This window comes from Barbus barbus, assembly GCF_936440315.1.
Source record: "Barbus barbus genome assembly, chromosome: 37".
Taxonomy (NCBI): Eukaryota; Metazoa; Chordata; class Actinopteri; order Cypriniformes; family Cyprinidae; genus Barbus; species Barbus barbus.
The window spans coordinates 4,981,858-4,998,674 of record NC_136715.1 but is presented as its reverse complement, the minus strand read 5'-3'; the positions used below and the strand labels follow the sequence as shown (position 1 = coordinate 4,998,674).

The following is a 16,817-nucleotide window of genomic DNA, read 5'->3' as shown; positions in this document are numbered from 1 at the left end:
TCGGCAACTAAAACCAAGTTTATGCTTTTACTATTCGCTAGAATTTAATCTGAATGCGATATGATTTAATTTCTCAATCTATATGGTCGTGATCTAAAGTTCACTTTCTTTGCATCAACGGAGTGCGTCATGCACGCAATTCTTTGAGGATGCTTTTAACGTTTCCCTGAAGTCCTAATGCAATTCTTTCAGACTAGAATATGCTTATTTAAAAAAAAAAAAAATCAATATAACGAGTTTGACGGAAGACGTAAATAATTCAGATCGCATTTATGATTCACAGAATTCCTCGTATTCTGTTTACTTTAATGCCTTTCGGAAAACGTACTGTTTTCTAGGGGCCAGATAAATCAGACATTTTGATTCTAAAGCATCCAGGGGAGAAAATGCTGATTGTTGAGTAATGTTGTAAAATTATATATGGAATAGCTTAAAAAAAAAACAACCATCAGTTTGTCAACATTGAATTATTTATTCAACTATTTCTTCTAAATCAAGGCACTCAAGGAAGTTTTGATCCATAACAGCCACAGGGTGGTGCTATTGAGCTGTGCAAATCAATACCCCCCTTCAAACCCCCCAAAACACACACACACACACCGAGTGATAACTAAGCTTGCCTATTAAAGAATTCCATCAAAGTAGAATTCGAATGAAGTTGCCCTGTGTGATTTGGGTGAGCTCACAGAGCGCCTGTGTGGGACGGTAGTGTGCATGTGTGCTGTTTCTCTAGTGAACGTATAGAATTGTCTTCTAGAAAGTATTAATTACACACTACTTCGGATCTATAGGCTTTAGCACGCTTGTGTTTGCTACTTGTTGGTGGATATCTTCGTTTTTGCTATTGCTGAGAGATGACCTGGCCAGAAAAAGGTATTACCTTTCTATGTTTCATCGTGTATATTTAACTACGCAAGTCCAGTCAGGTAACGCTTTGCTCTTGCTCTACTTAGAAAAATGTGTCATATTGGAACGTAAGTTTGGGGACAGAAGGATTCTAGGCTATTTTTACCCATTTGAGCTCCCACAGAACAGGAGAAAACATTGCCTCTTTTGACCTGTACGGCCTAAAACTGTGTCACGCATTTGTATCTGACAGTTCTTGCTCTTGCCAGCTTCCTGGATCACTTTTATTCTCTTCCACACAGGAAGCGTATCCTCCAGTGGTTCTTTGCCAACACGATGGTGGCAGCTTACATACAAGGATCCCATCAGCTTTTAGATATTTTCAAAGTCATGTTCTGGAATATTTCTTTGGCTAGAAAGTGCATGAGAGTCTCTTTCTCCATGGTTCTTTTGTATTTTTTTCTCTCTCTGTCACACACCTGTATTGTGCTGTGTAAGCTTAACTAACTGTATATATTTGGTTGCTCATCAAATCTCAATTTATGAGAAAAGTGAAATTTCACTGTGTGGTTTTGCTTAAAATTAGGCTTCTGGATGTTTTTGATCTGTTTGGCGACGCATTAAAAAAATACAACTGATACTACTGGCTGCTTCTACAGACAAATTGGGTCGTGTAAAATTAATCTAGCCTCTCTGAAGTTTTTCCTGATGAAATGAACATTGTAAGCGGTGTTTTCTGTTGCCGTATCTCCCACTCTGAAGAAGTTTCTTTTGACTCAATATATCCTTTCTAAATGATCAATTGTATGGATTGATTAGCCAACTGGAAGGAGAGGGCGCAATGTGTCCTGTTTACCAGTGCTTCCAGTACTAAATCCTTGGCCATCACTGTTAAAGAGTCAATATGAAAATGAACAGCTATGTTTATCAATGTTTAGGTGGCAACGGAGAAATGAAAGTGCTGGATGGTTTAGCTCTCCAGTAATTTGCATGCTTTTTATGTCTCGCTGTATGTGTTGTGTACAGCGTCAGACTTTGCTGTTTACTTAAGGGGAAAGTTCATGGAAAAATAAAAATAATTTACCCACCCTCATGGCATTCTAAACTTGATCTGTAGAGCATTAAAAAAGATATTTTGAGCAATGTCTCGTTTGTTTTTTTTTCTTACAATGAAGATCAATGGTAAAGAGAGCTATGTGGTTACCCACATTCTTCAAAATATCTCAGAGTATGAGAAACAGTTTGGAATGACATGAGGCAGGGTAAATGCTGACCATTTTTACTTTTGGATGAACTGTCCATTTAATGAGCAGCAGTTTTGTTCTTAGTTTCAAGCTAATTTTGTGCATCCATGCTCAAAAGCACTTATTTTTTTTAAGAATCCAGTAAGCCACAGAAATTAGTAGAACCTCATCGTGTGGTATGATTCAGCGTATAGATTTAGCTCCTCGCCAGCCTAGTTGATTGCACACCTACTTGCGCATGTTGTATGCAATACAAAAACTTCTTTAGACTCACAGATGCAAGAGTGATGGCAGCTTTTTTTTTTTTTTTCTTGAACACAAAATAAACCCGAAATGACCTTTTGACCTGTAGTGCATGAAGCAGTCATTTGGGGCAGGGCAAAACTTTATCGCAGCATCACAGTCATAATGTGCAGGGGTCATTCAGAAGGTGAGAATAAAAGCAATTAATGACCTCTGCATGAATAGAAAGTAGAGGGCTTTGTATTGTTGTACCCACAGAGCTTCTCCCCTCACTGTTCCCTCCCCCACTGTGTCCCCTGTAGGACTGAAGAAAATACGTAATCCGGATCGAATGTACAGAACCGCCGTCGGTTACACCGGCCACGTTCCTCCTAAGAGTGTCAGCGATGACACCGACAACAACAGTAAGAGAGCTGGCTTCCTTTTCCACTGCATCCCTCAAAACATGACAATGTTATGAAATGCTGTTCATCTTCTCTGCCCATTCGTTTACATACTGTATAACCTCATTCTCGCAGCTGGTATAGTTCATCAAGAGTCTTTTTATAGTATTACCAGAGCCCAAACCAGAGAAAGATCAAATTATTACAAGACTTCAGAGTCTCTAGAGCATATGATCTAAAAACTTGCTCTGAGCACAATAATGGTTGTTTTCCTGGCGTGTTTACCAGGTTCAAGAGCTTAGCAAATTCTATCAAAGCAATTTGTAATAAGCCAACGTTCAGCTAGCAGGTTACTTTTAGCATAGGGAGTCGGGAGGCAGAGGCCCTTCTTGGTAGATCAGTTTAAAAAAGGCCAGCATCTCATTTTCATTCAGCTCCATTACAGATGATGTTTATTCATGGATGGCCATGCTGCTCCGGAACGAATGGCATATTTTTGGAAGCAGCAGCTCGTTGTCATGGCTAATCAACGCCCGGCGCTCTTTGAGCAGAGCCCAGGCGTTGGCTTGCGTGGGTGTGGATGAGGGTGTGTTCGCATCCTGATTCCCCATTGGAGAGTTCTTGTTGTGCTTCGCTCTCTCGCCAGCCGTTCTCAGTGATTTCACTAAGTGATCGAGGCTGTTTCGAAGAGACACTCACTTAAGGAAGACACTCCGACATGGACACTAAATGGCAGGGGTTCTGCTGCCCAGTTGTTGCGGGCTAACGGTGTAATTAGCAGCTGGAGGGATAGACGTCTCCGCCGTCTCTGGCCATGTTGGCAATCGGTGGCTTAACGGCTACAAGTTTCAGGCTTAAATCACTCTTTGGTAATCCATTGATTAGGCTACGTGTTGATTTTCAAATAAAATGGGCCATTGGTTCTTATTACGCAGGAGGAGATGTTGCCTGTGAGCCTTGAATCCCTGGACATGTCAGAATGTGAGGATAAAAGGAGATCCAGTTCAGACGGACCTCTTCATGGACCCCATTTCAGCCTGACTCTCTTGCTTTGTTGAGCCAAGAAAAGCTTTGGGAGCCAACTGGGACAGAACCAGAATGTCGAAGTGAGCTAATTGGGAGGAATCCTGGTCTGCTGTTCCTCTCCTTCCCCCCTCTCGTCTTCCCTAGTGTCCAGCGTAGCCTTTTTTACTCCACCAGTGGAAATCCCCAGATGAACTACACCCACTTATGAAGGCAGCCACACTGCGCATCATCCAGTCTCTTTAGAATATGTTTAGAAGTGCTGTTTTTTTTTTTCTTTTCGTTTTAGGCCTGTGTGTTCACGAGTTCATGAGTGTTGTGCTAACATATGAATTTGCAGATTTTTTTTGTCATGCCATTGCATATTTTCTGGGACAAGAAGCAGCTAGCCTCGGGAGACCAAGGGAGAATCATCTCTTGACTTACTTCAGTGGAAGGATGGCAGTGCATTAATTTGCTCTCTTGTCACAAACGTAATATCCCATATCTTCAGTGTTTTATCAGCCAAGGCTTTATTTTCAAAAAACACCCTAGCAATTAAGAGAGAAGTTGCTGCCGTACAGATCTTTTAAATTGGCTTAGATAAAATTTAATTGAGATCCTGCAAATAATGAGAGGTTTTATTCGTGTTGCAGTGATGCAAACCGTTGACTGAACTGCTCTACCAAAGAAGAGAGCAGAGAGAGGCGCTGGTCTCCTGGGACGCCCAGACACGAAAGTGAGGTTATCGCAGAATCGGCCTCCTGTCTTGGAGGCGTTTGAACTCTTTGCTTGCGTAACATCTCTCGCTATCAAAACAGTTGGCGGTAATTGTGCCAAGCGCTAGCGTGACGGGCGTCCGGTGACGCTTCACTTGGCGGAGGCTTATGTCACTCTTCATAACAATCATGCCTCATCTGTGCGTGCCAGCGCACATTCGGTTTACTCGTCTCCGGGAGTAAGTCACGACTGAGCCAGTGCAGCATAGCTTGTTTTCAGATCCAGCTGGTTTAAATGGAGCTGACCTTCTTGTTTTTGGAAACCTGTGACAAAATCGCACCTAGATTGAAAGGAGGTTGTTTACCAATCCTATCTCTCACTTTCAATGCATTTTTGGATACACTCACACTGTGTAAATGGCTTTCGCGTACCATGTTGTTATTAACACAAAGATGAGGTTATTATGAGTCGTCTAAAGACTCAGACATTCAGTAATTCAAACAAGGAGCTACTGAAGAGCATAGTGACGATAATATACATTTTTTTTAAACTGTCATGATGGGGAGGGAGAGAGAGAGAGCACTTGGGTAGGGCGGAAAACAGGACCGAATTGTTTGCCAGAACTCTAAAGTGCATTTTGTACGCATAGCTCAACTCTTTATCCATTTGTATTCATACACTCATTTGCATGATTGAGTCCATGTGTATTTGAGCATTCTCATATCCTCTGTCTTGTTTATGTCTCTGAATGTCTTTGGTAGTCAGTGTTGCATGGATTTGCATGTTGGTTTTATGTGTTCAGGTGTAAGACAATGATTCAAGCTGGTGTTTGCCTATTTGTGTTTATAGGACCTGCTTGTGTTTTATAATTCATGTCAGGAGCATATGTTTTATCATCACTTCATTTATATTATGCCTCAGAATATCAGTCTATTGGAGTGTATTATATATATATTTGCATATTCTCTACTGAATATTTACATTGTCATTTTTTTAAATCAAAGATGTGCTATTGAAACCTATGTCTATCTTGCACAGTCCATGACTAGTATATAGAGGTCAATAATACACAGATTGGGCAAATAAACATTGAATCAATATCAGTTTGTTCTATAAAGATTGATTTAGTGGCCAGATTCACAAAACATTCTTAAAAACATTAATTTAGAAGAATTTTCTTCCTTGTTCTTGCATTGTTTTTAAGATATATCAGTGAAATATTGAATTTGTCATATTATTTGGGTATGATCTCAGACATTTTATTGTGAAGAAAAAAAAAAAACATTATTCCTTCAGAATTTCACTGAATACATCCCTTGGACTTTTATCTGAGAAATAAATGAATACAAAAAAAAGTGCGAGATGATGTAACTTTCCAAGCTCCATCAAAACACAGCTCCCATACAGAGATATGACATTAATTTTGTTTTTTTTTAATGTGTTAAAAAAAGCACAGAGAAGCTTTGCATTTTTATAATCTCCTCTCTATAAACAATCTTCATTAGCCAAATGCCAGATAGCTATCTGGCGAATGATCTATTGAATGGCGCAGATGTGGCCGCTGATGGTGATGAAGGCCCAGAGCCAGTGAAGGAGATGTAGTATTAAGCAGAACAATAGAGCAATCACTGCTTTGATTGGTATTGATCTTGGAGCGGCCGGGACGAGTGAAATTGAAACTGACCAGTTGGACCCGGATCCCATTTGAATCAGAAAAGGTGGTAAAATAGCGTGCCAAATGATGTCATGGCTCTGGCCGGACGCAAGCTTCCTTTAATGGCTTTAGGACATCACATTATTCTCTGTTAAGAGGAAATGTGAATCATTGTAAGGCCGTTTCCCTGGGGGGGGGGGGGGGGGGGATTTATCATCCTCCCTTTTGTTCTTCTTATCCTCATCCTCCCTTCTTTATGTCCACTCTGTCACTATAGTTTTAATGATGAGGATCATGATCACACAATCATCCTGTCAAAATGCTTTATATGAGTGTGAGTAGTTGTAATAAAGCATACAATGTGGTCCAGAGTTGATCAGAATTCAACATCATCCTTGGTGCAAATGAAACACAAATCACGGAGGAAAAAAAGGAATAGTGAGTAAAGAACAGGTATCCTATCATTGTGGCACAAAAGCAAGAGGACACCATCGATTCGAGATTTGTTTTTGTCAGCCCTCTTTATCCCGTCCTAAAACAAGCTTTGCTCTTTTCTCCGAAGTGATGCTTGCTCAAGCTGCCATGACAGATACAGTAAAACAGCTCTTCACCGTCAGGCCTTTTAAAGATGAGCTGTTAAACCCCAGATTAGCACCAAGATTCACTTTTTTTTTTTTTTTTGCCTCAAAAGGGTTCGGGGAGGAGGACTGGTGCTGGAGGTCACAGCAGCCCTCCTTCTCAACTCTTCTTCAGATTGGCTGAATAATCTCTACTCACCTGCTGCTTTAAAGCATTCACACGGCAGACTCTCTCTGGACGAGGTCTGGCTCCGAGCTCTGTGACCTTGAGGCGCTTCAGTAGACGCTAAATCAATTTGACTGACATCATCCAACCCTTCAAGTCATTGCTAATTCAATAGAAATTTTATTGCATACAGAAAAAGATCTCGCCTCTCATACGCACAGGAGAATGTGACATTTAATCTGATGGTGGATTTATAAACTAGAGTCGGTCTGAGGTTGAGGTAGCCTAAAGGGTCAGAAAGGGATGCTCTTGGGTTCGGGATGGGCGATACATTGAATATTATTGGGATTAATGCCGCTGACGTTGTGAAATTAGGGAATATTTTGATAATGTTAAAAAGTTTAGTAAGCCAATATTACTCCCCTTTTTGTATGGGGATAGACTAATGCTTTCAAACACTTCCATATATGTATGACTGCTTTGTAAGGAGCTTCATATGTTTCTATTTACAAAATGTTTTTGCAGTGTTGAACATTGTAGCCAATCACAGACATGTCTGATGAACGTGAGCAAAATCCACTCAGTATTGCTCAAAACGCTGGATTTTTACTTAAACACAATATAATAATGGTTTCATTACAAAGTATTGACAAATTCATGTCTCAGTCAGTGAACTCGCACTGAAGTGATTGACAGCTTCAGTGATTTTAAAGGAAGCACTCTTTACTCGCTTTGCAACCCATTCACAATTTGAATACAAGTTGTATTTCTCCTGTTTCTAGCTAGATGCTACAAAGACACTTTCTGGATTGACAACCTCATTTAAATATAGGACTGAATCTGAAAATGCAGTGATTGGCAGCAAAATTTGATATGTAAAAAAAGATCTATGTAATCTGTAATGTGTTTCTTTGTTCTTCAAAGAACTCAGTTTGTTGTTGCATTAACCACAATTTTGTAGGAAGATGGTCACTATGTCTAAATTATTGTTATTTCTTGAACTGTTAATAACCACAGATCATGTCTTTTGTAGCATTTTCATGTAAATTTTATATATATATATATATATATATATATATATATATATATATATATATATATATATATTATTATTTATTTTTTTTAATTGTTAATTTTGCAGGAAAAATACTTTAAGTACTTTGTGACAATAGCTGTTCTATCATGTCTTTTTTTTTTTTTCATTGAGAGCAAATGCAAAAAAAAAAAAAAGAAAATCGCCCAGGCCTACTTTGTGTAATTTCCTCTTGTGCAGTTGCTTATCAAACATTGGTGGTAATCTGTCAGGCCTCCCTTAGCTTAATTCATCATCACAACGTGAACTTTATAATTAAATTAGATTCATATGATCTCTTTGCGATCTGTGTACGTGTCTGTTTTTTGCATTACAGTCTTGATGTTTGTGTTGTGTTTGACCAGACGCTGTGGGTGTGACTCTCCATTGTCTGAATATTCACCTTTCGTCCCATGGAAATTAGCATATAGATAACTATACCACTGATTTTCATGCAGCACACAAGTCCCTGGAGAGAGGCGCGCAGGAGGCTTGTAGTATGGAGGTTGGAATGCCAGCTTAGTCAAAGACCATGTCAACCCGCTACGTTCTCCTTTCTTATGCCGTCTTTTATATCAAAGCCTTTCCTACTTTCACTTGAAAGTTAAAAGACCTCCCTCTTTCCCAGCCTGCCTTCAACTCATGTGGCTAATAAAGCAGTTGAGGGAAGACCACTTGAAGAAAAGTTTACCAGCGCTGCTGATGAATTAACATGCAGTTCCATCCTTCTCCCTGTCTGCTTGGAACTACTGTGCAATGAGCCCTAATTTCTGTCACATTAATTTTGTTTGAAAAAAAAAATAGAGGAAAAAGGCGCAAATTTCCCTATAGACACCTCTTAATATCTGTACTGGGAGCTGTAAATGTTGCTTTTTCCAGCATTTTTCAGTCTTTATTATACAAAGTTTTATAATTAACTGACACCACACATCTCACTGGAGGATTACATTTTGTTTTTTCCCCTTGTTTTATTATATGTATAACATCTTTGATCAAGGTAAAAAAAAGAATCAGTTGATGAATAAAATCTATAGTGCGCTGGTTTGCAATTAGCTTTTTAAAAAAAATTATAATCTAAAGTTTCATTTGAGATGTGAACGGCTATGAGATTTGATTTTCTGGAACATTTCTCACGAGACAGATTGCGGTCCTTGGTGAATCATCTCTGAAATATGACAGATGGGCCAAAATTGATCCGTTAACACAGGAGAAACGAGTGACGTAATTGATCTCCATAACATTTACTCCTTTAGGTGTTTGTTGTCTTCGCTGTCGTCCTTATCTGTTGCACAGAAACAGCCCTAGATGTACTTGACCTCCATTTGAGTCGGTTCGAGCAAAGAGTTTTTCTTGAATCTGTGCTTATATCAGGATAGTTTAATACGTTTCCTCCAAAGCCCACATTCTCCAAAATGGGATCAAAAAGTCATGGCCGACACTACAGCGACCCTTACGCAGGCTCGTGTCTGCCGTATGATGAGGTAGAGAGAAAATCAAATCTGTAAATGTCACCCTCTCCTTATTCAGACAGGCTCCAAATTTGCCTTCTGAAGCAGATTTGCCGCTCTCAGAGCATTTGTCATTGCCCCATTCTTAATTTGAAGAGTTTCTAAAGGAGCGTTGGAAACGCACACCCCGCCACGATCTGAGACAAAACCGCTTACGGCAGGTGAAATGGCGTTCCGTGGAAAATACAGTCTACGAATAAACAAATGCAAACAGAAAATGCCTGTCAGAGCTGACAATTTAATGGAAAAAGAGAAGGCTTTCATTAAAATGTGACATTGGGCTGATGAGGTGTGGAAAGTTTTTGTCCATTCTTGTCTTTTTACACTTTGCAGTGGCGAAGCTCCATCTGTTTCGAAACCAGCCCATGTACGTGCACGCGATAGATGCTTACAGAGTCATTAAAGAAGGCAGATCTGCGGTAATCCTCAGAGGGAACGTACAGGAGGACGGACCTTCTTTGTGCTTGCCTTGGGTGAACAGAAATGTGGCTTTGCAGATTTACAAGCACCGATCTCATTTTGCACAGTTAGTCCGTTTTGCCATTTAGATCCGTCCCCTCAATTAAAACGCATTAATTATGAATGTGTGCGAGAAATGTCAAAACATTTCAGCAGGCACCTTTGCAGATGATTATTCTTTATAAACCCTGTTTATCGGTTTACCTCTTCAGGATTATATTGTGCCAAGAGGATTAAAAACTGAGAGGCGGTTGTGTTAATTAAAAAAAATAAATAAATCTGTCATTATGGAATTTTAAGAATAAATTGGATAAAAATTAAGAAACTCTTGTAAGCGTTTTTGATATCGGTGTCACTTAAAAAAACACTTTAGTACACGGACCAATTCTCACTATTAGCTAGTTGCTTATTAGCATGCTTATTATTAACATATGTGACCCTGGACCACAAAACCAGTCTTAAGTTGCTGGGGTATATTTGTAGCAATAGCCAAAAATACATTGTATGGGTCAAAATGATCCGTTTTTCTTTTATGCCAAAAATCATTAGGATATTAAGTAAAGATCATGTTCCATGATATTTTGTAAATTTCCAACCGTACGTATATTAAAACTTAATTTTTGATAAGTAATATGCATTGCTAAGAACTTCATTTGGACAAATTCAATTTTGACATTGCAATTTTCTCAGTATTTTGATTTTCTTTTTGCACCCTCAGATTCCAGATTTTCAAATAGTTGTATCTCAGCCAAATATTTTCCTATTCTAACAAACCATACATCAATGGAAAGCTTATTTATTCAGCTTTCTGATTATGCATAAATCTCAATTTCGAAAAATTGACACTTATGACTGGTTTTGTGGTCCATGGTCACATATTGGCTGTTTATTCGTGCTTCTAAAGCACATATTCTGCATGACCATATTCTACATCCCGAATCCTGCCTAATACCTAAACTACTTTAATAACTACATTAACTATTAAAAAGTAACAAATTAGGAGTTGGAGGCAAAATTCAGTTAATGATTTGTTAATATTGAGAATTGAACCTTACAGTAAAGTGTAACAGACACACAAAAAAATGTTGTAGTAATGGGTAAAAATAGAGCTTTACATTCATGAATTGTTTTTTTTTTTTAGTGCAACCTCAAAGTTTTTTTTGTTTTTTTTTTTTATAAAAAAAAAAAAAGTGTTTTATGGAGGGTGAAGTCGGTTTCATTTGTGCTTTTTCTTTTTTTAATCCATAATATTAAATATTTTAATTAACACATTTAGTCCACCTCTTGTTTTGTTTTTTGTTATGTGAAATTGGTTTAGAGGATCTTTAAAACCTTTGTTACTTTGCTTTTCTGATACCTTTTATTGTTCATTAATGTGTCTGAAATGGACAATTAATGTTTTGTCTGTCAAAATATTAAAAAGTCTGGTTTTAGATGGCACAATCAGCCCTATGGCTTGTCCATGTCTGGCGCTGACCAACTGTTTATCACCTTTAGTGAATATATTCCAAAAAGGATAAAGAAAACTGCAGTATGTTTCAGCTCATTTGTCATGTAAACACTCTCAGTGAAAATAAAGCTGCTTTTCAGCCACTGCCTTTAGGGCTTTTCTGTCACCATCAGTGTTGTTGTTCTTATTGGGGTCATTTAAAGCCACATTCGGGATCTGTTCAAACATGCTGCTTATTGACAATGTGAGATCCCACAGTGCCTTTGCGCCACTCAGCTGAAGGAACGTTCATCACTTTCTTCAGCCTAGAACGTTCCGTATTTAGTGACCTCCAACGCCTCCTGTCAAAGACTTCAGTCTATCAGTCACTTTAGCCCAACTCGCAGCTGCTGACACGGTGGTTGAAAAATTTAAAAGGGCTCTTTACGCTGAGAGTTAAGTTATGATATACCTTTGTATCCCTAGCTTAGACGAGACTCTCTGATGCCTGACATTACTTTGAAGGGCAGATTTGATAGGTGTTTTTCAAAGATCTCCTCCGATCAAGAGTCGGACTTCAGTTAGACAAGGGCCACATACGGCTGCGGCGCCTTGGCATTTGCGCTGAATGTTGATTGGTGTTCATGTTGTACGTGACTGTTTTTATATGTCAGTAGAGTTTGAAACCAAAGCGATTTATCTTAATACATTCATAATTAATTATGGTGGGCGCGTACGCCTGTGTGCACCTATAATTGTTTACATAAAAAGGAGCAAATAGTCTACAGTGCTCTATTCTATTTTTCTCTACCACCTACATTCACACATTTATATCTGTGTGAGTATTAGGAGCGTGTGTTCGTAGCCTTGTTTTGTTTTTCATTTTCTTTGTTGTTAAGCCTTTTCCCCTCAGCTCTGCGTCTCATTGGCTACTCATGGGAGACGGTCGTGAAAGAGAGAAAGGCAAACGCTTAAGGCAGCGCTTGGCAGACGGCGACTGACTCTGTGATTAAAATTTGCCTCTAAAGCCACAGTCGTCAGAGTCAGTATAATTTAAAAGCCCCTTACTTTGATGCAGAACAATGAGACTAAATGGCAGTCCTCAGAATCGCTCGCTTGTTCTGCCAAAACATGTATTGAGAGGGAAAGAGAGAGACGGAGATGAAGGGAGAGACTAGAAATGACGAATAGGAACAGGAAGGGATGTCTAGTCTTGTCTTAATTACACTGTAAATATGTTTCTCAATGCCTTGTTTCTTTATAACACATCCCAGTCGAGTTACATAGAATGAAAGAGAAAATAACTTTTCAAGAGAGCCTGCTCATTTATTCATTGTCTTCTGAGAATGTGCTGTGTGTTTTGCTTCTGAATCTTTGCTTTAGCACAGATCTCCAAATTTATAATGTGAAACGGTCATTAGATTCCAATGGAACTGTTGCCGTGAGAGAGACGGCGATGAACAAAAAGGCAAATTACAAATGAGATTTTTTTCAAACTCAACAGTTTCTCCTAGACGCCAATGAGAATGTGGAGAGCAAATGTCAACTTTTGCTTAAGTCTCCCGCTCCTCGGATTTTTCTTTGAGGAAAATATCCTAGTAATCTCAGACTTTGACAAAACACGAAGTCTGCAATCAAAAGTCTCATTTCTGTGTCATTCATGTCCATCGAATACCTTAAAGTTAAAGGATTAGTTCACTTTTAAAAAAACTTTTGCTGATAATTTACTCACCCCCGTGTCATCCAAGATGTCCATGTCTTTCTTTCTTCAGTCGAAAAGAAATTAAGGTTTTTGATGAAAACATTTCTCCATATAATGGACTTCAATGGGACCCAAACGGTTCAAGGTCCAAATGACAGTTTCAGTGCAGCTTCAAAGGGCTTTAAACGATACCAGGCAATGAATAAGGGTCTTATCTAGCGAAACGATCGGTCATTTCAAAAATAAATAAAAAAGTTTAAGTTTTATAAGCACAAATGCTCGCCTTGCTCTGTTCTGTGATGCGCGTTCGTGACGTCACGTAATACGCAATTACGTGGAAAAGGTCACGGTTGAGGTAGGCGGAAGTACCGAGTCAGTAGGCTTTTTAATATTAAAACACCCAGGATACACACACGAAATGGGCATTTTAAACGATAAACTGACACAAAGACATTTGAATATGTGTATATGGACCTCCTTCTGCACATTTGTAAACACTGACTCGGTACTTCCGCCTAAGTCAACCGTGACCTTTTCAACGCAATTGCGTATTACGTGACGTCATGAACGCGCATCACAGAACAGAGCAAGGCGAGCATTTGTGCTTATAAAACTTAAACTTTATTTATTTTTGAAATGACCGATCGTTTCGCTAGATAAGACCCTTATTCATCGTCTGGTATCGTTTAAAGCCCTTTGAAGCTGCACTGAAACTGTCATTTGGACCTTGTACCGTTTGGGCCCCATTGAAGTCCATTATATGGAGAAATGTTTTCATCAAAAACCTTAATTTCTTTTCGACTGAAGAAAGAAAGACATGGACATCTTGGATGACATGGGGGTGAGTAAATTATCAGCAAAAGTTTTTTTAAAAGTGAACTAATCCTTTAAGAGCTTTATAAAAATCTCTTGAGCCAGAAAAATCCATTCCTAATAAAGGCCCATTCACAGCTATTTATAATAGATGACAACTTTTTGTTTATTAATTGCGCTGCAGTTTTGTCTTCTGCCACTTTAAATGCTCTAGCGATTTAAAATTATGTAGATTCTGATTGGCTGTGAGGTGTTTTTTTTTTTTTTTATCATCCATTAGCTGAAAAAAAAAAAAAATCTGTTTACCGTTATTTACATTTACATTTATTCATTTAGCTGACGCTTTTATCCAAAGCGACTTACAATTGCTATACATGTCAGAGGTCGCACGCCTCTGGAGCAACTAGGGGTTAAGTGTCTTGCTCAGGGACACATTGGTGTCTCACAGTGGATTCGAACCCGGGTCTCTCACACCAAAGGCATGTGTTTTAGCCACTGCGCCATCACCACCCCCGTTATAGTTAGAATGAATATTAAAACTTTATAGTTATCATTATAGGTATGGCATGAATATGCCACGAGGCTGGAAGTATACTTTTACAGTACATTAGTGTAAGTTTTACACAATGAGGAGGCAAAGTTTGCATATTTATTATTTATTTTTTTAACAAATGTAAATTCATGTCCCAGTCACATTTTCTTGGGTAAATAAACATTACTTGCACTATCAGAAAATAAATAAAAAAACAATTCTATTTGATAATTTTACATTAACAATGTAATTAATATTATGTTTATTAAACACATGTATGAATCTCCTAATTTATTAGTATAGGACCGTGTAGAAGTGACAGGAAGCAAAGTGGGGGAGAGAGAGGGGGTCAGTATCAGGAAAGGTCCTTGAGCTGGGATTTAAACTCTCGATGCCCGTAGTACAGCGGCGCTATATTTCGGCACGCTGCCCTCAAGGCTGTGGGCATCAACTCAAATTACTGTTTTTAAGCATTTTACATTTGTTCCAAAGTAATAACTCAAGGCAGTAATTTAAACTAAATATTTTATTTGTGAACTTGTGTTCAGCTGTTCTTTTTAAGTTAACTTTTTGTTGGCTCATCAGTCATCAAATATTGGTCACAGATGCGGAGAATTACTTTAAATTTCTCCAAACTAATTACTTACTTAAAACTCCCACAGTTCATGTTTTCATGCCATTTTGAGTCTTATTTTGATGTAACAAAGTAGTTATATCTTAGTAAATGCCTCCTCTTACGTGGCTTTCGCCCTTTCATTCTCTATTACCCCTTCACCAACCCATTACAAGTTTTAGGTGGTCTGTTAAAACTCCATGGACTCAGGGGAGACGAGTGAGATGTAGACTCCCGCTGTAACTTTACCTGCTGGTGTCGCTGTTGAGCAATGTTTCTTTAGAAAAACGAGTGATTTATACACTTTTTAATGTTATATTTTGTAATATTTTTATTTTTGTACTATGAATTTTGTTTCTCATCCAATATTTTGAGCTGACACTGCCTGCCTTGCCTCCTCGGAGGAAATGCCCCTGTTACAGACAAATTCAGACAATTCCGGTTAATAACTTTAAGTCAATACGTTTACAGCAATTCTCATCAAATTGTCATGGCTGGAAAATCACTATAAATGCAGACATTTGTGCTTCAGTGCCTCTTGTGGCAACTTTGAGAATGCAGCATGTACTTGAATTGCAGACGTAGAAGCATTGGCATTTAGGTACTTGTATAGAGTATATTTCAGGCGCAATTGTGTTTATCTGATATGCTCTGAGTGGCGATTTGAAAGACATCTTGTTGAATTTGGGCGTTTTCTACAGGGAATTGATTTTTAAAATTTTTTTAATGTGGGTTTAAGTTCATGCACAGGTAAAGCACAAACAATGTGCATTGGTTCTGGTGTAAGACAGTGAACAGAAGAGTGATCTAACCCTCTTCATGTGTCTCTTTCCCTCTGGCTATCTGTTTGTCCTTAAAGCCAGAGTGGGAGTGGTTGCTAAGCAGTGTCTCTATGGACACACGGGCTTCATCTCGCTCAGATCTGCAGTGTCTCTTTTCGTTTTTCTCTCGTCTTTTACCGAGGACACACTCCACAAATCTCAGTCAGTCTCTCATTCTCTTTCTTTCAGTCTCTCTTGCTTTTTTTTTATATTCATAAGCAGGCTCAGCACGCAATATGGAGCTACCTTCTCCCACAGGGCTAAACATTGAGTTCCTTAAGAAGTCTCAGCCCTTGATGCAAACGGTTATCAATAACCTTGAAATGCTTTTGCTCCGTTGCCCAATTTTGTTATGTATTTGAGCAGGCACTCTGGCATGATAAGGGAGAGAGAGAAAGAACGGGAGCGTTTATTTATATATATATAAAAAACAATGAAAACAAAATCTCGACATTTCTGGATGAAAGCCTTCTGCACGCCTTGTGCTCTAAATATGTTCCCTTTCATTTCACAGTAACATCTTAAGTTTTTTTTTTTTTTTTTTCTTCATTGCTTTCTGAGTGCTCCCCCTTTGAGGTCTCGTTCCTGGTTTATAGTTTATAGTTTTTCTGAAAAGGTAGTCACAGCAATTTGCAAACGTAACACCTGGGCATGGACGTTTCCTTAAAGAAGTCCCTTGTAAATTATTGAGTTGTTTGAATTCAGTGTCACTATTGCTCAAAGAAATGATTGGATCTTTAGTTAAAAAGAACTGCTCCCAGTGTTTTAGACTCTGGAGAGCAGCACAGCTTTGGTTTTAATAATCATGCTCACTCTTCATATTCGGTAATCGTTTTGTGTTATTCACAGATGAACATGGACATTTGAAAATCTACCTGCCCAAGAAGCTTCTGGAATGCCTTCCCAAATGCTCCTCCCTGCCCAAGGAGAGACATCGCTGGAACACCAACGAGGTAAGAAGCTTTTTGTTTCACAGGAGTTTGGAATTTAGTTTTTTTTTCTTATGCAATGATCACATTTTAATGTGTTTAT

The 16,817-nt window shown here is 38.6% G+C and overlaps 1 protein-coding gene across 1 annotated transcript in view; it reads left to right on the top strand.

Annotated features, from left to right (window-relative positions):
* The window catches only part of camta1b (calmodulin binding transcription activator 1b), a gene marked incomplete at its 3' end in the record, with an annotated part of 324,758 nt that overhangs the window by 836 nt on the left and 307,105 nt on the right, over window positions 1-16,817 (top strand). The window contains exons 2-3 of the mRNA XM_079395968.1: window positions 2,636-2,737; window positions 16,635-16,738. Of these exons, the coding sequence (XP_079252094.1) occupies window positions 2,636-2,737; window positions 16,635-16,738 (206 nt within the window). The remainder of the gene's footprint in view (window positions 1-2,635; window positions 2,738-16,634; window positions 16,739-16,817) is intronic.